Genomic DNA, 23,605 nt, shown 5'->3' with positions numbered 1-23,605 from the left:
ACCCCCTTTGTTGAACACAAGAGGCCAATGACACACAAAGGGGAAGGGATGTCCAAGGTCCTTGGGCCAGTTAGCGAATTCATCCCAGTTTTTGAAAAGTGGTTGCCTCTTGGTCGTGTGCTGGAAATAGGAGAGAACAGGATAATTGGCAGGAAACCTTTTGCTCTGGTGCTGATTCAAATCTGCAGATGCCAGCTGAGCCTGGTCACGAGACTAGGCGCTCTGGGGGTCCAGAGATTAGGAGGAAGCAGCCCCGGACTTCAGGGAGCTGCTCTGAGGAGATGGGAACCTCACAGGCCTAACAGGGCGCAGCCTTGAGCTGGGCCAAAGCCTGCAGGCTGGGAGTGGAAGGCGAGGGAGGAGGGTGTGCTTTTGTCTCCTGGACAAGATGTGAATAGTTGAAGGAGGATACAGAGGCTGGAATAGCCAGGCAGATGGGCCTTCGGGACAAGGCGGTGTTCTCTCTCCTGGAACCTGCAATAATAATAACTGTCATTAGTGAAGGTTACCCGTGGCACTGGGGGCTGCCACCTGCCTTGCCCAGTTCAGAAGTGGTCACCTAACTTGTACAATGATGGAAAGCTTGAAGCTTTTCAGCCCCAAAGATGTTGCCTGCCACTGTCGTGAATACTAGACCTAAGTGGCCCCCTGCAGTGTGAGGAGGACAATTTGGAAACAACCCACGTCCCTAGGGGAAGATGCTTAACCTGTGCGGTAGGTCAGGGCTGGGCTAAATCTGGCCCAGAGCTTGTTTTTGTAAATAAAGTTGTATTAGCACAAGCCCCCCACCACCAGGCATGACCATCCTGTCTACTGTAACATCGCAACAGGGACCACAGGGCTGCAAAGCCCAGGATAGTTACTCTTTGGGCCTTTCCAGAAAGTTGCCCCTCCCCTGATCTAGGTTGCTGGGCTTTTGGTTCATTTTTTCCCCAAGGCTGGAGTTTCCTCTAAGAGGTGGGTACTCCCTTCTCTGCCACTTGAGGAACCATCACAGATCCTTGTGTCTTTCCAAGTGTTCTGCTTTGCTGCTCTGCCAAAGCTGGCCAGATGCCCTCACTCTGACCTATCTCTTCTCCAGAGGCCTTGCCTCTGTAACTGTTCCTTGTTCTTCTGGCAACACCTATTTCTCTCTCCCAGCGACATCCGGACAGATGTTATACAAATAGCTCGAGCCAATCTGTCCTCTGTATAAAACCCCCGGCAAAAGACTTCCCACTGCAAACATCTTACATCTACCCCTTTCCCAGGGCCTGCAAGGCCCTTGGAGAGCCATGGCTGTGCACCCAGCACCCTGGCCACCTGCCCGTGCCTGGACCTCGTGAGGAGCTTGCCCCCAGGGCCTCTCCCTTCTGCCCTACAATCTAGAGCGTTCTGCTCCTGATCCTTCTCCTGGCCTGCATTTAGTTGGCCACTTAGATGTCTTCTCCTTCTGGGAGCCACCTGGCCACTCTGCCACATCGCTGCCCCTCAGTCCTCTGAGGGGTGCGGCTCACGCTCCGTTCTGCTGTTTGCTTGCCGTCTGTCCCACTAGAATCCCAGCTCCTTTCCGGTGTAGTTCCCCACTTCTCTCCCTGGCGTGCGCTCATTCCTAGGGGATTTCTGTTCTGGGCGCTCTAGACAGCCCTGCTTTGTACAGTTAGAAGCCTTTGGGGTTTAGAACAATGAACTTGGCCGATATAAAATACCTCCAGGAAGCCAGTCGCCCAAACACCAGCATCTAACATCTGCTTTCTGAGTATATGGCTTCAAAGAGCTCGGTGTACAGTAGCTAACTGCTGTCCATCCGATTTTTTTAAGTCACATGACAGCTAAGGAACTTAGAAATGCCTTGCCCTTTCCTGTAGTTAAATCTGACATAAAATTACTTTATTGGCAGCATTTTAACAAACAAAAATCTCCTGTGTTTTTGCTGGTAATTCAGCTTCAATTTTCTAAGTGAGAAAAAGGTAATTATGAATGATGACAAGGAGACAGTTTTGGGTTTCTGTTAATAACACATTAGGAGTGAGTCTTCTTCCTCTGGCCCAGGCAATGGAGCTTCTTACAGAGAGGGAGAGTGGGAAGGAGGTACTCTGGAGGAACACCCCAACCATCAGCACCACCTTCACTGCCTGCTCCACCATCACCTCACCACCACCAACACCATCACCACTACCACCTCCTCACTGCCACCATCTCCACCATCATCTCTTCCACCTCTGCAACTTCATCCACTGCCACCATCACCACCTCCACCACCCCCACCACCACCATCTCCACCTCCACCTAGACCGCCACCAGCACCACCACCCCCATGACCACCATCCCCCTGACTTCCGTCATCACCATCACCACCATCACCATCAGTGTCACCTCCACCTCTACCACCACCATGATTATCACCATCATCTGTTCCAGAACTACCACCACCATCACACACACGGAGGCAGGGGAAGGTTGTCAGGCGATATGACATGTTCCATGATGCACTCACAGACACTCTGCATACAGAGTGAAAGAAAGAAACCTTTTTAGGTTGACATTATTTTCAATAGGATACCTACTCTTGTCACTGTGGGCTTTGGGGCTCTGGAACATCAGCATGTATTTATGGTCAAAATTAAATTAGGATTCATTACAAGAAAGGCTAATAGCTCCAAACACTACACCTTTAAAAAAAGTAAGTTTGGAAGAGGGATCTTCCACTTCATAAAAGGGATTTACTGAGGGTTTGCTTTCAATGGCAAATTCTTGTTGCATTTTATTATGATTGAGTTACAAAAGTTCGCCTCGCACACAGCTGTTCAGGAGGGCAGCCAGTGAGTAAAGGCAGAGCTGCCTTGAATGGTAGATGCTGCTGGGTAACTATGTTACAAACCACTTTAGGACCACCAAGAATGTGCTTGCATTTTCAAGAGTGGAAAGGGAGAGAATATTTATTTGGTAGGTACCCCATGCTGGGTGCGTGCATACTTGGCACCTCTAGGCTCATGGGGTTCCTATAACAGATTTAGGAAGTGGCCTCGCTCTCCTGCTTTTGATTGCACAGCATTGTGAACAAAGGCCACTGAACTGTACACTTAAAAAGCTTAATTTCATACTCTGCGAATTTGGCCTCAATTTAGAAAAAAGAGGACCTACGTCATCTCACAACGTTTACAGATACTAAATCATCACATTGTACTCATCCTAAAAAACCACATTGTACAACCTCAATACATATCATTATTATTTGTTGATCATACCTCAATAAAGCTGGAAAACATAGAGGACCTAGACCATGGGGAGGGTCTGTGGACTGACCCGATGCTCCTTATCCCATGTCCCCTCCCAGCCTCTGCTTCTATGGCCTCAGAGCTCAAACAGCCTGGCTCTAAAATCTACTAACTTGGGTGCGGACATCTGCAGGCAGTTGATACATTTTAGAGCCAGAAGTTGGCACTCAGCTGCTAAAATGTACTTATTCAGTAAGCCCGTGACCCCCAGAACACACTGGACTAACCAGGTGTCTCTGGATTCTTCTCCCACCTACGCAGCTGTTGGATTTCTCAGGCAGGGAAATTCCTACATCAGTCGAAAGCCTGTTGCCATTTTATTCCTCCCACTGTTGGGGCACAGGCAGGGGCCAAGTCTTCTTGTGCTTAAGCTTCAAGACTGGACTTTGAACCTTGGAAAGCCTGGGACCTACTTTTGTTCTTTAACATTATACTCTCTTTCATGAAGAGGGCTCCCCACGCTGGAGAAACCTCAGTCCCCACAAAGCAGAAATCTGCATCTGGGTGCAGTGGGGATGGTACCCATCCATCCACAAGTGATTTCCTCTTCACCCCTTTTAAACTACTGGGTCCTCAGAGGTGGTTGGAGAGGTAACAGCCTTCCTGGTAACTGGCGATCTGGTAGGACTCGAATAGAATGTGTCACAGCTCATTTCACCGAAATCGCAGGCCGCCATGTTTTTTTCCCACTGAGCCGCCATTCTTGAGTCAACAACTAGCCCAGACCTGCTATACTCAGAATCAACACTGCTAGTCTAAACACACACACACACACACACACACACACACACATATACACACGCACACATGCGCGCACACACACACATACACACACACACGCACTATGTTCAAATCATTCCTTGTTAGAAAGGGATAGAGATTTGGGGAGGACCATAATTTGGCCCCCAAATCTGCTGGGGCAAGTTGTGCTTCCTTGAAGAGGATCTGGGATTGGAAGTAATAATACAGACCCTGCCCGTGGCAGGGATACTCGTGAGACATTAGGGTCTCCTCCGCCTACCTGCCCCCCAGGGAGAGAGGCCCTCTTAGGTGAGGAAGAAGAGAATTCCTCCTTTCTCTGCAGGAGCAGTCCAGGAAGAAAGTCATAGCATCAGCTTACCAAAGCTGGGACCATTCACTTTATGGATGGGGACACTGGGGCTCAGAGTGGGATCGGAACATATGAGAGGTTGCACCACAAGATACGTAGAAGCAGCCCCCAGGGAGCAGTGAGAAGTTTGGGCTTAAATGAACTCCAATGGTCCTTCTGCCCTCTATAGAAACCCAGGTCTGCCCAGTGGCCCTGGTGGCTGCCAACCTCAGCTCTGCCTCCCGTTTTCCCCTGCCCTGCGTGTTTCCGGGCTCATCAGTCTAATTCAGGTGAAATGCAGATGACGCTTGATAACCTGAGTCCTGCAGAGTCATCTGGCCTGGGACAGCACCCTTGCCTTTGACCTTCAGCTTCTATTCCAGCCCCACAGGCAGTACCTGCCTGATCTCTAGGCCAACCTCGCCAAATCCATCCAAGTATTTCACACCAACTCCATCCTTCTCTTCTCCCCCAAATAGTCATCTTCATCCCACTAGTGATGCTACGTGGGCAGGTGTTTGGAGGAAACTGGGTCAGGGTTTCTTTCAGTGAAAAGAGGCCAACCTGGGAGTCAGAGGAGCTGGCCCACAGGCACATCTTTTCGTGGCTCTGTGCCTCATGAGCCCTAACGTGAATGGGGGGGACCAGCCTGTCACTAAGGGCCTGGCAGTTCTGACAGCCTAGGAGTGCTAAGCCAGCACTCAAGAAACGCTTGCTCAGTGACAGAATACTGGGGGGCTTCTCGGAGGTGGGACAGTATGAATTATGAGCCCAGTAAATCCATATACATCTGTTGGTTTGGGGTCAGTCTTAGAATTGCCAGTTGTTCCAACTGGTGTGTCTATACTACGGAAAGGAAGAACCCAGTTCTAGAAAATCCCCCACCGAGGCCTGCTCGTTTCTGCATTTGTTGGTGCTGCTGCTCAGATGGCTCTGGCTAAAGCTTGTTGAAGCCACAGCCCACTGGTTGGGATGGCTGAAGTTCACCAAGAGTGTGGTGGAACCTGGGGGATGGGGGTGCTGGTGAGGTGGAATTTTAAAGACAGCACTGCTGGCTGTCAGGTCAATGCCATCAGTACCAGGCTACTCGCCTCCCTCTGCTCCCTCCCCATGCCCCAATTCTAGTGGATGTGTCCTTATTTGCCAGAGAGCCAGGCGAGGCCCACCCTGGAGGGCGTTGGGGCAGCCTGAGGACCCAGGACCTGGAGAATGACACCAGTGACAGTGACTGCCCCTGATGGGCACGCCTCAACAATGCTGTGAGCACCCAGGGCAGGCCGAGTACTCATTTCACAGAAGGAGAGACTGAGGCTCAGAGAGGGGGAGTGACTTGCCCATAGTCACACAGCAAATGGAGGAGCTAGGACTTAAATCAGGTCTTTTGGTGGCTCCTCCAGGTCTCCTTCCTCCACTCCAGCCCACTTCTGCCTGTATAAGGGGCTGAGCGTGCAGTCTCTACCGGCTCAGGGCAAGCCCGGGACACCAATTCGTCCCCTACTGTAGGGTGAGATTCTTGCTCCAAACCACCAATTGGCAGAGATTCATTCCTAAGACAAACTGACTCCTCTTGAAGCCAGTCAGTGTTCAGGATTCCCTGGCATTCCCAAGCACCCAGGGATCCTCCAGAGCCTCGGGTCTTACCATTCAAGAAATGCTGGAAATCCTGTTTGTTCTGTGGAAAGATCAGTTTCAGTTTGTTGGGACATCCTTCTGCAAAACAAACATGCAAATAGACCTCTGGCCAGACACGGGTATTTATACTGTAGCTGCGGATGCTCCTCTGGTGCCATGTATCTATGCAGGCATATTCTCTCTCTCCCTCCTTCCCTCCTTGTCTCTCTTCCTGATGTGTCATGTCTCATCTGTTCTGGGGCTCCCTCCACCAGGCCCCACGAAGTCTTCCCCCCTTTCTCCTGAGCAAGTCTACTGGGAAACACTCCTGTCAGAGGGCTTGAAATTCAAGCTAGTTGGCCAGCACGAGGTTCTTAGAAACTCATAGGGAGCACATTTAACAGGACCGACGTGTTGCCAGAGTGTGGATGTACTTGTGAGAAAGGCAATGGGAGGATCAGCAAGCCGACTGGCCCGATCTGGGCCAGAGGGGGCGCTAGTGGAGGAGGAAGGGGGAGATGGACTATACCCCAGGCCATTTCCAGCTTTTTGACAATGTTTGCCCAGGGGCCTCTGGAGGGAAGCTGAAACTCCCTGAGCTGATCTCTCCCGGCTACTGTCAGCCTCCCACAGTCTTACCCAGTGGGACGTGTGCCTATTCTTGCTGGTCTTTTACAGGTGTCCGTGTTAACCCTCCAGCTGGAGTGTCCAAAATTAAGTGTTTAGAGCAGCCTTCCAGACTTCATTGGAAAGAGTATATATATAACTATATAACATATATGTATGTTGCATTCTTTATATTCATTATGCCCACTTTATGAGCCCGGACTCTTACAATCTAGACCTTTTCCAAGAAATCTTTGCCCTTTTTGCCATTCTGAACTAAAAAATGTAGAAAGGGAAGAATTGCTATCTGTCACTGTTCAGACAGAACCAGAAATAATGTTGACTTCAGAGCTGAACTTGGCCCCTATCAGAAGGGTTGCCTTTGTTTTCTTATTATTTAGGGGGTGGGGAAGGCATCACATGCTTTGACATGCATTTTAATGAATGTTTATAAGGTCGTGGGGATCACATTGGTGGCTTTGTCTGCCCAATTATGAAATGGGACTCGGCAGGCACTGGTGGATGGAGATAAAGTCATTCCTGTCTAAAAGACGCCAGGGCACCGTCCCTCACTTCTCCCCCCCCCCCACCACCAAAGGTCGGACCTGTGAAGGCTCAGGCCAGGAACTGGGCCTCCCGGGGTCTAGTGTTGCTGTTAGCCCCTAACTAGCTGTGTAATGACATCACAACCCATTCTTTTTTCTGTGAACAGGGATGGTTGGGATGTATTCTCTAGAAATCCTGCTAGTGTCTACTGATTCACTTATTGTTAAAAAAAAAAATGTTCTCACAGTGAATGGTCAGGGGCCTGTGTAATACAAGGCCTGGAGGAAGTAGGGGCTGGCTGGTGACTGGGACCAATAGCTTGCTGTCACAGAGTCCACAGAGACTGGAAAATGGCACCTAGGTAGAAATGTTTAGAAGGTTCTAGAAGTTTGGTGAGGACCTACTGTCCCCAACATGATGTTGAGAGGGGAAGTCATTCCAGAGTAGCAAGCTCTCTGCTGCAGTTGATCTAGAATGGTGGCCACAGGTTCAGTCAAACATGCCATGCCCCCAGGCCGACCTCAGCAGCAGCATCCACAGGCCCAGGTGACCCGGCGGGGACGCCAGTGTGGTACCAGCATCGGGGAAAGCCCCTGGCTGGCTTCTCACAATTGTGATGAGTCATAAGTCAGGGAACTGCACAGGAGGAGGTGCTGAGCGGAGCCTGGATCCAGGGGCGAAATTAGCCAGCTAGGAGATCTCCACACCTCGCGGATGCCCGCTGGCAGCAGGTGCTGTTGTAGCAAGGCTGAGTACTTCCGTGTAAACACAGCCGCCTTCCCTCAGCTCATTTAGGCTTGGCTGGGGCTCTGGCCATTCGGCCAGGGTGCTTTAGGTGAACTGTTGGAAATTCTCACCGTAAAACCCGAAATGTCGAGCCGTGGCCTCCAGTGAAGCAGAGTCTCATGTAGGTCTGTTGGAAAACGAAAGCTAGGAAGAGGCTCCTGCCTGTCCTGCTGCTGGGACTGCAGCCCACCCCCAGGGACAGCAAGGCCAGCCGGGCCCCCTGATTAAGCATCCTCCCAAAGCTGTCAGAAGCGAGCACCAATGGCGTCCACGGACAGGCTGGGCAGCCCCCACTCCTGAAGATCCGATCCACGAGCGTGGGACGGAACCTCAACACCTCGCAAGGGCATCCCGGGGTCCACACTGGTGTTGAGGGCCCAGTTGGGTTCCAGAATTGGAACTGAGTGGGGAACATTGGCTTGGCGGTACTCAGTGGGTGCCTGAAAAGTCATGTGTGCACATACTCTCATTTCAGAGAGCTGGAGACCCCTTTCCTTTGCCAGTGGTTCCCAATATTAACTTTAGCATCCCAGGTTCACCTTCTTCCACCTTAGTCCTAACAGGTTAATGGCAGACCAACAATTAAATGAAAGCCCTGGGAACCCCCAAAATCTGTGAGGGATTCCGAGCCATTGCAACTCACAGCCCCTGCCCTCCCTTCCTCTCTTCCTTCCTTCCCTCCCCACAACCCCATCCTCCCCCTCGGCTGGTCCTACACAGTCTTCACTGGCATTAAACCTGCTCTGAGTCCAAGACATCACGAACAGCGCAGCCGGCCCTGCCATCGCCAACTCAGACTCCCTGCTGGGGATCCTACGTAAAGCCTACTCTTAGTCATTCCTTACTGATCTATTGTAGACATTCCTATTTTCAGTATATTGTATTTCTTCAAACTCATTGGGACTTGTCTGTGGCCCGCCATTGATGGAGTGAACTGCCGGGAAAACACATGGCAGAGCTTGCTGTGTACTGGGTCGCTTGTGTTCGTTGGTCCATTGATTCCTTCGGCTGCTGTTTACTGAGCACCCGCTGTGGGCCAACTACATAGCAAGCACTCCTGGGTGCGAGGGTGGAGCAGGAGACTGGAGAGGACTCTTCTGATGCCTGCTGTACCCCCTCAACCCATTCCTGCCCCCTACTTGGTCATCAGGCCTCAGATGAGTTTGCTGGCAGAGCTGGTCCTCGCAGTGCCATTACCTAGTTGGCAGACATCACAAAAGAAAAGGCAGAGTAGGCCAAGCCCCCCCAACTTAGAGTGGGGGAGCCCGTCCTGCCCGGACGGGGCAGTCAGTGGGCTGCCGCCAGGGCAGGTGAAGGCTGTGGCTCAGGAGGCAGCTGAGTGGTGATGGTGGGCCCCGCGTCTGCCTGGGCCCTGGGGCCCTCTGGCTGAGCCACTCAGGCCAGGCCCTGCCCATCCCTGGGTCTCAGGGTCCCTGTCTTTCAAGGACGAAGTTGGACTCCAGAGCACTTCCAGATCCACCCTTTGTAATGCCGGCTACCAGTTAATGAGGATCTACTAGGTGTCAGGGAATCTGCCCCGTTTCACTTCATGGTCTGAGCAGCATCCTGAGATGAGAAGTAAAATTATGCTCATTTTACAAGTGAAGAAACTGGGACTCAGAGAGATGATGTGTCAAGACCAAGACCTACTTGCATCTGCCTCGGAACCAGGGCCCTAAGCCACCCTGCCCCCACCCATGCTCTGGGCCAGCAGTTCTCAACCTGGCTGTCTATTGCAAATCAGTCATGACCACTGTCATGCTAGCAGGTGGCCCCCATGCACGCGCCGACCCTCCAGCGAGCCAAACATCAGGGGACATTGGAAGATCAGCACTGGATGTCCCAGTAAGACTTCCAAAGCTAGAAAGAGGTTTCTTACATGAAAAAGCATTTCAAGAGAAATGTATCCGTGCTCCTCTCTTCCCACACGCATCCCTCCACTCCACTCCCTTTTCCCTTTACTTGCAGGTCATGGTCACTAACACGACAGCCACAGGTGACAGCCTAAAGCCTTGAAAGAGTAGGAAATACTGCCGTCCTAACTTCTTTACTCTGTTCCTGAAGGCTACTCTTTTATACATGGTGGGCCACTCCCCTAAGTGCAGATCACAGATTGGGACCTTTTCCTGTTTTTTCCTGTCTCCCCCAGCTGAGGATGCATCTGCACAGAGGAATTTCTTAGATAGCTTTATACATTTTTTTTTGGATTACAAGTCCTTCTCATTCAAAACAAACAAGCAATACAAAAATGTAGAGAATAGAAAGGGAGTTGGCAGTCATCCCCAGGAGAGGACTACTCCAAACAGTTGCATCTAGGTTCTTCCAAGGTGTTTTTGTATGCTCACAGTGTGTGTGTGTGTGTGTGTGTGTGTGTGTGTGTGTGTCTGTCCAGATAAATGGCAGCATGCTACAATGAGTGTTTTGCAACTTGTGTTATCCTCTAAACAGTGTCTCTCAGACAGCTGCCCAAAAGTACACACCCAGGTCTACTTCTTTCCCTGGCAGTCTCTGCTGTATCCCATTTTCTCACTGCAGCCTTTAACCAAGACAGGGAGGCAGCCTAAAAGTCTATGTTCTGCTTTTGCTTTTTTTTTAAAAAAGCAGGATCTCTGTAGACAGTGGGGATTGAAACTCTCTTAGCTGCTTCTACTTTGCTTTCCAGTGTCTGCCTGGAGCAGCACAGTTCATTCCATGCCTTGTGCAGAACTGTACTGAACGCTCCTTCAAGTGGGCAGAGAAGATCGTTTGCGTGACTTTCTGTAGTGTTTGGTATACAGACAGCATCATGCTTTATTTGGAATGGAACAAGACAGTGAAAATGAAGCACAGCAACAAAGAAACAAGCATCATGGTTCTAAAGATAGGCTGTATTGTATAGTTGTGACAACTGTAAGTCTTAAAACTGAGAGATCTGTTTTATCTTGCAAGTTTACTGTTCAGTAGCTTTAAAGTGCCAAGCCTTTATAAACGTTTCTCTCTCTCTTTCTCTCTCTCTCTCTGGTTCTCCTTCCCTCTTCTCTTTTCTATTCCAGCCACAGGGAACCATTAAGAGGAGACAGGAAGGAGATAATTTCCAGCTTTCAGGCATGGCTGACGGGGGTTACCCTAATAAAATCAAAAGACCTTGCCTTGAAGATGTCACACTTTCTATGGGCTCAGGTGCCCATCCCAGCACCTCCTGTGCAGAGCTGCAGGTTCCTGCGCTAGCCATGAACCCTAGCCCTGCAGCTATGGGAGCAGCTGGCCATTCGTTACTTCTGGAAAATAATCCCATGAACGGCAGCGTCATGGGTTCACCATTTGTGGTGCCACCGACAGCAGAAATGAGCCTGAAAGGACCCCCTCTTCCTTACTATGACAAAACCAACAGCATGCCGGCTGTGGACCAGGAGCTTCAAGATCTGCTGGAGGAGCTAACCAGAATTCAAGAACCTTCTCCGAGTGAGCTCGATCTGGAGAAAATCCTGGGGAGCAAGCCGGAAGAACCACTGATCTTAGATCACCCCCCAGCAACCCTTGGCATGACACCCAAGCCGCCTTCAGTTCAGATGCCACCCTTGGAGAGCCTCGGTTCCAGCAAGGAGTTTGCCTCTAGTTGCAGCCAGGTCACCAGTGTGTCGCTTCAGATCCCGCCCTCCTCGGCAGGGATCAGCTATGTGATTCCCGCCACTGGTAAGCAGATGGTCTCACCCAGTTCTTTGGGCACCCAGGCCAAGAAGCAGGCCCAGGCCATGCTCCCTGCTGCTCTGCCCCCGCTCCCAGTGCCTCAGTGGCATCACGCCCACCAGCTGAAGGCGCTGGCCGCCAGCAAGCAGGGATCCACTACAAAGCAGCCGGGCCCCACCACCAGCTGGCCTGGCCTGCCACCTCCAGGCCTCTCCCCACCTTACCGTCCTGTGCCATCGCCACACCCGCCGCAGCCCTTCAGCTCCCCAAGCCTCATGGTGTCCTGCATGTCGTCTAGCAGCCTGCCGGGGAGCGCCCTCCAAGGCTCTCCCAATGCCTTACTCTCCAGCGTGGCGCCCAGCAGCAGCACTGCCCTCGGGCCCACCCTGCCCTACGCTCCCGAGAAGCTCCCCAGCCCTGCTCTCCATCAGCAGCCGCAGTTCAGCCCGCAGAGCTCCATTCTCGCCAACCTGGTGTCATCCACCATCAAAAACCCTCAAGGGCACCTGATGTCTGCTCTGCCCACCAGCACCCCGGGGCCCGCCACCCCCTACCGGCCGGAGAAGCTGTCCAGCCCAGGCCTGCCCCAGCAGTCTTTCTCGCCGCAGTGCTCCCTGATCCGCAGCCTCACGCCCACCAGCAATCCGCTCAGCCAGCCGCCGCCACTGCCGCCGCCGCAGCAGCAGCAAGCCAACAGCATCTTCAAGCCCATGGCCACCCACTCGCCCAAAACCCTGAGCATGATCATGCAGCAGGGGCTGACCAGCCCCGGCCCAGGAGCCCCGGAGCCATTTACTTTTGGCAACACCAAGCCCTTGTCCCACTTCCTCTCTGAGCCGGGCCCCCAGAAGACACCCTCCGTGCCTGCCGCGTCCCGGCAGCCGTCCCTGCTCCACTACCTGCAGCAGCCGACGCTGACCCAGGCCTCTTCAGCCACGGCCTCATCCACGGCCACGGCCACCTTGCGGCTGCCGCAGCAGCCTGACCAGTCTTCGTTCCTTCTGCAGCAGATGATGCAGCAGCCGCAGCGCTTTCCGCGGTCGGTGGCCTCGGAGGCCATGCCTTCTCTGCCCAGACAGGTAAGCCCATTTCATCTCTAGTTGCGCCCCTTTGTTTTGGAAATAAGCACCGTGCCTTGTGCTACTGACAGCTGGCTCTGGAGGCAAATCCAGGCTGGAGTCCTCTCTGAGAAGGGACTGGGCTCCAGAAAAGTCGATTTAAGCCAGCTGATACTGCATGGTAGAAGAGCAGTATTCGTGAGGCCAAGGGGATGGCTTAGTTCGCACACAGGTCACTTAACTTCCCTGGGAGGAAAGTGCTGTCCAAGGCAAGGAACCAGGGCAGACAAAGCAGAAGGCCCAGTACTGCCTTCCCCTGCACTGGGCGGCGAGGCACTCTTCCCTCACCCAGGACTAGTGAAGGCTTCACAGGATGCAAGGAAATTGCACCGAAGTACTTCAGTCTTGTCCCTGCTGGCGTGAGGCAGCACACTGAGCCTTCTAGAAATGCCACCGCGAACGTCTGCTGGGCAGCTCGAGCGTGCAGGGCATCACTGCCCTGGGTGCTGAGGCAGGTCCAAAATGAAAAGGACAGAGACGTGTCAGGTGGTGACTCTTACCACCTCCATTTCACATACAAAGAAACTGAGGCTCAGAGAGTCGAAATGACTTGCCCAGGGTCACACAGTTAGCAGGAGGTGGAGCAGGAGCTTGAAGGCGGGAGGTGTTGCTCCAGAGACCGTGTTCTCAGGATCCCTGTGACTTCTCCCTGTCCCTCATCTCCTACAGTTTCATCATTCACTCAGTTCAGTGACTTCTCCCCGGGTGGTGTCTAGCACAGTTCCCACTTTTCATTGCTCAGATCCCTGCCTGTATTCGTTGTCTGTTGCTGCGTAACAAATTACCCCAAAACATCTGCTTAAAACAACACACATATATTACTTCACAGTTTCTGTGGGTTGGGAATCCCAGCACAACTTAGCTGTGTCTTCTGGCCCCAAGTCTCTCACAAAGATTTGCTTCCAAACTCACTCCTGTAGTTGTTGGCAGGAAGCAGTTCCTTGCAGGTTACTGGACTGAAGCCTCAGTTCCTCATGAGCTGTTGGCCAGAGGCCTCCCTTGGTTCCTTGCCATGTGGGCCTCTTAGAGCATCTCACAAGATGACAGCTGGCTTCAACAGAGCGAGCAAGAGAGAATGTGCCAGCAACTCAGAATTCACTGTCTTTATAACCTAGTCTTGAAAGTGACATCGCGTCACCTGTGCTGTATAGTCTGTTCATTAGACGAACGCATGAAAGGGACTCCAGGAGAATACCAGGAAGCAGGGTCTGCCCAAGTTCAGGTCCTCCTGATTCTTCATCTGAACTCATACAGTTGACTCAAACTAGTTTCCCCAGCAAACCACCCATTACTCCTAAGCATTACTTTTCTGTAACACAAACCTGATCATGTTCACACTTGCTCAGAAGTTTCTGGAGGCCCGTAAGCTGGCTCCATCTACCTCCTTAGACGCACTCTTCTCTGGGCCCTGAAGTGCTTGCAGCTCCCGGCCCACCCTGCGCTCTCGGCCTTGACTCCCGCTGTTGCCTGTGTCTGGCCTTCCCTGCCCTCCTTTCCTCCCCTGTCCCACTCTTACAGTTCCCAAGGCTTAGGCACGCTTCTTCCCAGGAAGCTTTCCCCTAACCATCCTCGGTACTTCTGGCTCCCGCTCTGCCTCCATCAAGTGCTTGGCTGGGGACGTAGCCCACAGGGAGCACGTCTCTTTTGAGGGCCCTGGATGACCATGACTGTGGCAGTCCCCAGAGGAGAGAGGCCATATCTTTTTCATCCAGGTTTCATGCAGCATAGCCAAGCTGAGGGCTCCGCACCAAGGACTGGTCCTTCGATGGACGCACACAGCAAGCAGAGCTCCTGTGGGGAGGGGCCAGGGTGTGCGGCAGGCCCTTGTCCACAGTTCAGGAGCACTTTGGTTTGATTTTGTTATAGGCTTGTTGCCATCTGTTTTCGTGGACTTCTGCGGCTGGCTCGGGGGAGCGCCAGCATCAGCCCTGGAACTCTTACCCTAGCAGGCAAGATCCTCAGCCTGGAGACGTGTCAGCATCTAACATTGTGAGCCTTTTTGGTTTCTTTTGTCTTCAGTGGGGAACATGCGTAGCCTGACTCACAGGGAGAATCCTTAATAACTGGGGTCGTGAAAATCACACGCGACCGATTCCCAAGGTGGGGCTGGAGGAAATGTTCAGGAGAAGGAGCAAGCAGCCAAGCTCCGTGAGGCTAGGAGAGAAAAGGCTCGGGTGACCTCCGCTGACAGAGGCAAAAGGCCAGGCTCCCCAAATGGGATGCTGTTGCTGCCAAGAACTGCCTTCCCAGCCAGCACTGGCTGGTGCCCACGGCCTGAGTGGGCAATTCAGTATTTCACCTGCCTTTTCTCATCTTAATCCTCAGAGGTAGGGGCTGTTATCATTCTCTTTAAAGCCGAGAAGACTGAGGCACAGAGAAGTCACCAGAGTTGCCCAAGGTCACACAGCAAGTCAGGGCCAGGGCAGGGAGTCTGGCTACAGAGCCCACATTCATAACCTCCTAACTATTGCCTTGTCTCCGAACTGGGGTTGATGCTAGGTTGTTTGAGGATTAAATGCACCAGTGCCACTAAAGCACTTCAAACAGGGCACAAAACTTGCCAATGCAAGTTTGTGATCACTGTGACTACCTCCTGGCCCTGAGCCTCCAGATCTGTTTTCTGGGGGCTAAGAGGTGGCCCTCAAAACTAGTGCAGTGTTGGGACAGAGTATGAGCAGCATTTTCTGCAGACCCCATGCCTGCTGGGAGATGGACAAGAGTCGTGGGGCCTTGTGGGCTTTTCTTGTTCTAGGACCTGTCCCGCCTAGACATCCCCGGGCCTGGTGGGAAAGGGGTCAGAGCCGTCTTGGCCCAGCCAGATGGCTGGGACACCCACCTCGTGCTTGCACCCTGGCCCCACCCCACCGCCCAGCAGCCTGCTCTGTGCACGGAGTTCTTCTAGCTGAAGTGCACCAAGCAGGCCTCCACACGGGCTCAGCAGCAGCTCCGCTGCCCTTCTCATGGCCTCTCCACATTCACTTTAAGGCCTAAGAACTCAGCTCTGGTCACTTGTACAGGAGAGTACCAGAGAAAGGAAGAGGTAAGTGTTTGAGGCAAGAGTCAGGTCACCCGTGGAAGGACAGACAGCAGTCCCCGTGGTGATGAAGTCCATGATTCTTGCTTCTAACAGGGTGAACTTGTCAAGTTTTACTGATGGCCAAGCTGAACCTCAGAAAACACTAGTACCTCCTATTTGGCGTGGACTGTCTCGTTGCACCTCCATGGTTGGTGGTGGTTACCGCAGAAGGACTGGGCATTCATTTTAATCCAGATCTTAGTTTTCCTAAAGGGGAATTTCTAAATATAACATGAGAAACCAACTCTTGGGTGAGCAGAACTGTCCAGTCCAGCTGTCTATAGGAGCTAGTTCTTGTTTGCAGACTAGTCTGTCTCAGTTTGGGGAATTTCACGTTCCTCGTTAAGTGAACGATCTGGTTTCAGTGGACTGCTTGCTTACACTGAAGGTCAAAGGTAAATAAAATGCCATCTGGTGCCAGGGCAGCCGTTCAGTCTGTCAGCCGTTCAGGAGGCAGCCAGAGTAGGGTTCAAGTCTGGACACCAACACTGACCAGGCAGTGTACCAGGAGAAATGTCACTTAACCTCCCTGAGCCTCAGCTGAGCCTGCGGACCCCATCTCTTAGGGGACTGGAAGACAGGAGATGCTAAACTGATACCACTCAGAGCCCTGCCCTCCACACACTCAGCCAGGGCTAGTGTGGGATCCCGGCCTTGGATCTGAAACCGCTGGGGTCAGATGTGTTTCCAAATTCAGAACTTTGGGGACTTTTGAAAGGTAATATGGTGCGTATACCAAACACCACACAACTCTCCAGTGGCATCTGGGGCAGTCTTTTATTATTTTTGCAGAGAAATCTGAATATTTAAACCCAGGTCAAGTTTTGCCCCTCCAATAAATCTTGGCACCAAATTTATAAATATACATATGCACATATATAGGCTTTCAGAGCTTTTTGGCCTTAAAATTACAGATAAAGGATGTGGACCTCAAATTATTATGGGACTCTTTCTGGAGTCATGACACCAGCCCTGGTGTGTTGAATTTCAGCAGTCCCAAATCTCCTTACTGTATTCCCCATCCTACTCCCAACGCTGAGTGACTGCTCTTTGTTTTTAATCAAAGTGAGGCAAAATGAATTTTGTTTCCAGAATTTAATGCCCCTTCTCCCGGAAGACTGTTGAAGATACCTTAGAGTATTGTGCAAATCAGGGTTAAGACTTCAATTTTGCCAGCAGTCCCTGGCTGATGGAACTAACATTTGCTCAAAGACAAAAATGGTTCCATCAAGGAGATAGGAGTGGTACCCTGGAAGAGTAGGGGTGGCAAGAGGCAGCAAGAGCATCCTTGGCGCATGTGCGGTTGCAGAGCTGGGAGGGCAGCATCCTAGGGAGGAGGGACGTGTGGATGATGGCCAGTTGGAATAAAAACAAAAAAGCCTGAAAGTTGATCCTTGAGGCAAGTGCTGGGGGAGGAGAGCAGCTGCAGAGAAATAAGACCAAAGAGGGCTGTGATACTGTTTGGACAGATTTTGAGAGGGGCAAGAGAAGAGACTGGAACCTGCCTTGGGGAAGGCTGGAATAGGCCTCTCCTGGGTTTGCTATGCTTTCTGCCTTTAACGCTAAGCCTCCTGCCTCCTTTGCTTAGGCCTCGGTGGACACCCAGCAACTGTGGAGGCCGGGGGCTAATCAGGAGCACTTGCCATCTGCCTTCCTGGAGGGGCTGGGCCTGTACAGGGAGTCTGGGCACCTCAATCTGAAATGGGACCTTGGGGAATCACTCTTGTCACCTTCGCCCTCGGGTTTGTCTTGTTCCTGGGGACTGAACCCTCCCAAGTACAGCATTCCCAAGACCCAAGGGACACTGAGGCCTTGGCCCTTGGGCCTTGGGCCTTAGTAGGCTGAGGGCCCCAGGGCTGGGCTGGAGGCTCAGTTCAAGAGAGCTCAGGCTTTAGAATGTACTTTAGTGTAGCCATTATGTAACACAGTATGGAGAGTCCTCAAAAACTGAGAATAGACTTACCATATGATCCAGTAATCCCACTCCTGGGTATATATCCAAAAGGAACTCTAATTCAAAAAGATTCATGCACCTCAATGTTCATAGCAGCACTGTTTACAATAGCCAACACATGGAAACAACCTAAATGTCCATTGACAGATGACTTGATAAAGAAGCTGTGATCTATTTATGCAATGGAATACTTTTCAGCCATAAAAAAAGAATAAAATAATGCCATTTGCAGCAACGTGGATGTCCCTGGAGAATGTCATTCTAAGTGAAGTAAGCCAGAAAGAGAAAGAAAAATACCACATGCTATCACTCATATGAGGACTTAGAAAGAAAAAAAACCAAAAACAAATGAATTTATTTATAAAACTGAAACAGACTCACAGACATAGAAAACAACCTTATGGTTATGGAGGGGAAGTGGGAAGAGGGTGGGGAGTTATAAATTGGAATTTTGAGATTTGTAGATACTACTATATATAAAACAGATAAACAACAAATTTATACTGTATAGCACAGGGAACTATATTCAATATCTTGTAGTAACATATAGTGAAAAGGAAAATAAAAAGGAATATGTGTATGTACATGTATGACTGAAACATGATGCTGTACACCAGAAATTGACACAACATTGCAGACTGATTATAGGTCAATTAAAAAGGAGAGAGAGAGAACCCAGGCTTTGGATTACTTGAGTTTAAATCCCAGCTATGCCACCTTTTCCTTTGGCATGGTATTTCCCCTCTCTGGGCCTCAGTCTCCCCGTCTATAAAGTGGAGATACTAATATACCTATCGAATGGGGTTGCTGGGAGGCTTCAACGAGATGAGGTAAAAGTGCTTGGCATAGGGCCTGGCACACAAGAATGCTACCACTGTTCCTGGAAGACTCTTAAAACTCGGAACACCAGTCACTCAGTGGAGACTACCTCGGTGTCCAGGCTCCTCTCCAGCTCCCAGCAGTGGTTGTGGCTTGCAGAGAAGGGTCAGGGAGTACCCTCCACAGGCGAGGTGTCAGGGAGGACCTCTGCCAGGTGGCCGAGGAGAGGGCAAGTGGTGGACCCCAATTGGTGATCCCAGAAAGGACCAGAGCAGGTGAACCAGGCTGCAGCTTCCTGAGCGCCCTGGCCAGTGGGGAGGGGAGAACTCTGACTGTTCTGCAAGCACAAAGAGCAGACGTGCCAGGAGCTACGTGGGGGCTGCACCATCCCCACGAGAATGCTGAGTAGAAAACGGGCCCCAGGACAACTTCAAGTGGGCAGAGGAGGGCAGAGGGAGCAGCCCAATTCTGTCTGCAGCCAGCTGAACCCCAACCCCGCCGCCTGCAGCCGGCTGAAGGCTGCCTGCGGTTTCTAGATCCAGAGGGCCTGCTGCTGACAGGCGGAGAGAACGAACCTGAGGGAGAGCAAGAGAGTGAGGGTCAGCCTTGCCGGCCGCCCAGCGCTTGTGCCGCCAGGGACGCTGGCTCGGCTAGGTCACTGGCACTAGGGGATTGGCGTTCCTGTCTGCCCAGCTCTTGTGCCGCCAGGGTCACTGGCACTAGGGGATTGGCGTTCCTGTCTGTATGGTTTTTTTTGGAACCTTGCTCAGACTGGACCCCAGATGGATGCCATAGCACGCAGAGCACCTGCACTGACCCTTCACGGATGCCATCTCCTCTCTCCTCCCCCTCCTCCCCACTACTCACTCCCACCCCCAGAGCCTCCAAAAACCACCTCTGCCTAAACTCAAGATTCCTTTTGGTTTGGATTTCCCAGGCTGGACTCGGCTGCCCAGTAGGGCAGAATGTTTCATTACTGCTGTCTCAATTAGCACTGCAAATTAAAATCTTTCCCTTCACACCGTGATCTCCCATTGAAAACAAAAATGATACAACCGAGTTAGTTAGGAAGAGAGAATTCTTTGTTCTTGTCAAAGTTACTTGGGCTCCATTGTCCATTGGAGGAAGAGTCGGGAGAACCGTTATCTTGCCAAAATACTTGACCCCCTTGGAACCAGATGTACCACAAACTGCCAAGGAAGGGCCTGTGACCTTGGACTTCCAACTCCTCTCATCTGGCTCCCTTAATTCTTCTGCTGTTTCGAGGGTAAGTGTCTGGGCCGAGCAGCACCGCTCCCCCGTGTTCTGAGAGAAGTTTCTTTGCGTTTGTCTTTTCCTAGTTCTGGTGGGAAGCGTCAGAGATTTCATTTCAAAGGTTAGTCTAGCTGAGATGCAAGAGTGGGGGCCTCTGGGGGCAGCTCCGGGCTGCACTAAGGGAGGATGAGGCAGATGAGTCAAGTTTCAAAGAGCCTATGGGTCTGCGCCCCGCAGGCATCTTCTCTACCAGACAGAATGGACCACATGTTCCTGAATAAGCATCTTTAGTTTGTATTTAAGGACGAAGGACATACAAGCTTAGTTTTTCCTTTCTTTCTAAATTGGGCAGCAAAGAGCTATTTAGTTTGGGGAAGCACTTTTTAGCTGTTTTGGGAGGAAACATAATTAGTATACATATGTATAATTATTAGAATACATATGTATAATTATAATACAGTTATAATACAATTATAATACAGTGTAACATACATTTTGATAATTTAGGGACCAACATCTCCATATTTTTAAAATAAAACGAGTTTTATTTTAACCATTCTGAATTGCCAGGAAATGAAACCCCATAGGCTGGTGAATTTGGGAAACATAGGCTCAGAACTTGGTACTAAGGTTACCAAGAATCCGATTTTTTTTTTCATTGTCATTGTTTGGTTTTTAAGTACCATTAATGATCTTCTGGCTCAACGCTATGTTCCTTTCTCAAAAAAAATGGAAATTTTGAATGAGCTGCCTATCAAAGGCTAACCTTTTAAACGCCAACCTTTGTCTCTGTCACAAGCTGAAGAATGGGTGAGATGTCGCGTTGCAATGAGGCAGCATTGTTTTTTACCGAGTAATCGTCCATCACTCAATGAGGTCAACACCAACATTTACACGGATGCAAAAAGCCCCCCAAAATTCAGATGCTTCAATAATAGAGATCAGAAGACTTTATATTTTTTTATTGAAGTAGAGTTGATTTACAATGTTGTGTTAGTTTCTGGTATACAGCATAACGATTCAGTTATACATTTTTTTTCATTTTTTTGTGATAGGTTATTGTAAAATATTGAATATAATTGCTTAACAATTTGACTTATGAAAGCTGGAAAGGCAACTATTTTCAGAAATCTGCTTGACTTTTTAAAAAATTTTTTTGAGGAAAGAGGGAGGTAATTAGGTTTTTTATTTTAATTAATTAATTACTTATTTTTTAAATGGAGGTACCAGGGATTGAACTCAGGACCTCTTGCATGTTAAGCATGCACTCCACCACTGAGCTACACCCTCCCCTCCTTGCTTGATGTTTTTGTTTGTTCCTTTTGTCTTAACATACCTGAATAGAAACAATGAACTTTTTTTTATTGAAATGCAGTTGATTTACAATGTTAGTTTCATGTGTACAGCAAAGCGATTCAGTTACACATATACACATATATATTTTCTTTTCAGATTCTTTTCCATTATGTGTTATTACAAGAAGTTGAATATAGTTCCCTGTGCTATATAGTAAATCCTTGGAGAAACAGTGAGCTTTGCTGAAGTTGGGGTACCCAAAATGAGATATTTTAAAGACCAAGTGTATACATTCTTTTATGCTAAGTTCATGGAAACAACCTGCTTATTTGTCACTGTAAGGCAAGGAAAGAAATCTGATTTCAGTTTTCAAAGAGTCGAAGAGGACAGAAATAAATCATTGTGTAGTGTTCCTTTAAACTGTAACTCCTTATGAATATCTACAAACCCAAAATGTCAAACACCGCATGGAGAGACAGGCCAGTTCCAGACATACATCAGATTTGAAAGTGAAGTTGTTGTGACCCCAAGTGAAAAGTTAGTAAAATGTAAAAAATGTCTAGGGCAGATAGAAAGTCACAGTGGATCTGCTCCATTCAGCTGTGGCCCAAACGCCTACAGCTAGCACTGTCGCTGAGTGCAGGATGGCGCCAGAGCGGCGATGTGGGTCAGAGATGTGACCCACCAGGCCAGCAAGGGATCTGCACTAAGAGGCCTTGACTGCATCCCTGCCCCTCCTTCCTGCACCCTCCCCAGCTTTCCTCTCTTAAATCCATTAATTGCCCCATAGCACAGATTTATGGAAACCTCTCCTGAGCCCATTTGTACTTTTAGCCTCTTCTGTCCCTTGGGGGTTGTCAACTCCCACGACCTGGGCCCACAGCGTAGAGCAACAGTGTGCGTGTGCTCTGGCCTGGCTGCCTGGGAGCTTGAAGGGGGCAGTGGACGCCTACAGTGAGAGCACCCCACCCCTACCCCCTAGAGAAAGAGTTTCTGCTTCTTCCTAAGGAGTTGAAAAGGGTTCCGTTTTTATTTGAGCTTGTGCATCTTGCCCACAAAGACAGGAGCTGCTTTGTTTGTTAGATTGTGTTTTGTTGTGGTGAGATGAGGGCTTATCGTGTTAGCCTCTCCCATCCAAAGCAATGAGGTGGTTGAAAGCGAAAAGCCATGTAAAGGTCCAAAGTTATCACGTCTCCACTGCAGGCCCACGTGCGTGGCAGTCCTGAGAGCCCATGCAGTGCCCCGAGCGGAGCCTTCCCTGGCTCCTGACTCCCAGTGGAGTAACAGCTTCTAAGACAGTGGAAGAAAGGGGCAGCGTTTCTCCATCTCTCCCCTCCTCTGGTCCTTCTCCCCACGTTAACCGATTTGCGTGTTAGATTAGAGAACGTACAGCATGGAATGGCATGGAGCCCACAGATCCTGATTCAGAGACTGAAGCTAGGTGCTTGGGAAAGGGGAGGTAGGCAATTCAACAAATTGTCTCGAAGTCCTGGCCTAAATGTGACCTTGAAGGCCTGAAAGAGGCAGAGCCCTACTTCACCAGAAACCATTCCAACTCTTACTTTGCTTTGGAGAGCTTTGGATTTGAAGCTAAATGCTCAGATTCTACCTGACTGTCCCTGCCCCCGCCCCCTGTAGCATGCCACCAGGTTCAGCCAGCTTCCATTTTTGAGCAGTGGAAGTGAGCATAGTTGTGGGGAGGCCCAGATTTTTTTTTCAGGCCCGTGTCTGGGTGGCATGTGAAGAGAATTTACGAAAGCCAGCTGATTCAGTGGTCCTGTAGATGAAAGCGGACTCCTCATTCCCAAATTTTTTTAATGGAAGTATAGTCAGTTGCAATGTGCCTGTTTCTGGTGTACAGCACAATGTCCCAGTCATGCACATACACACATATATTCCTTTTCATATTCTTTTTCATTAAAGGTTATTACAAGATACTGAATATAGTTCCCTGGGCTATACTGAAGAGATTTGGGGGTTTTTAAATCTATTTTTATATATCGTGGTGGACTTTTGCAAATCTCCAACTCCCAAATTTATCCCTTCCCACCCCCTTTCCCCTGGTAACCATAAGATTGTTTATTATGTGTGCGAGTCTGTTTCTGTTTCGTAGATGAGTTCATTAGTGTCCTCTTTTTTTTTTTTTTGATTCCATGTATGAGCGATATATGGTATTCTTTTGTTATTCGCAATTTTGATTAATGCTTATTTATTTCTATGTGGCAAAGCTTTGAAAGGTGTGGGCGGCCCCCCTGACCTCCCTGGAGTGGGAATGAGTAGGAACGATTCCGTGACTCCTTCCCGCCATCAGGCAACGCTTTCAAAGATGAGCCCTGGGAAAGGTAAACGGACAAAGCCCTCAGATATGGCTTTCTAGTTTCATGTCCTCAAAAAACAAAATCTTGACACCCATTAAGATGGCTATTATTAAAAATAAAACAGAAAATACCAAATGTTGGTGAGACATGGACAAATTGGAAACCATATGCACTGTTAGTAGGAACGTAAAATGGTACAGCCACTGTG

The 23,605-nt window shown here is 50.1% G+C and overlaps 1 protein-coding gene across 4 annotated transcripts in view; it reads left to right on the top strand.

Annotated features, from left to right (window-relative positions):
* Positions 1-23,605, top strand: part of MAMLD1 (mastermind like domain containing 1) — a 55,791-nt gene that overhangs the window by 6,613 nt on the left and 25,573 nt on the right. For 3 of the 4 annotated variants that reach the window (XM_064482573.1, XM_064482574.1, XM_064482576.1), the window contains exon 2: positions 10,929-12,641. In XM_064482573.1, the coding sequence (XP_064338643.1) occupies positions 10,929-12,641 (1,713 nt within the window). Of the gene's footprint in view, positions 1-10,928; positions 12,642-14,546; positions 14,670-23,605 lie in introns of all 4 variants that reach the window. The other variant, XM_064482575.1, reaches the window with a different exon arrangement.

Source organism: Camelus dromedarius, chromosome X (genome assembly GCF_036321535.1).
Source record: "Camelus dromedarius isolate mCamDro1 chromosome X, mCamDro1.pat, whole genome shotgun sequence".
Lineage (NCBI taxonomy): Eukaryota > Metazoa > Chordata > Mammalia > Artiodactyla > Camelidae > Camelus > Camelus dromedarius.
This window is presented reverse-complemented; position numbering and strand designations above follow the sequence as displayed.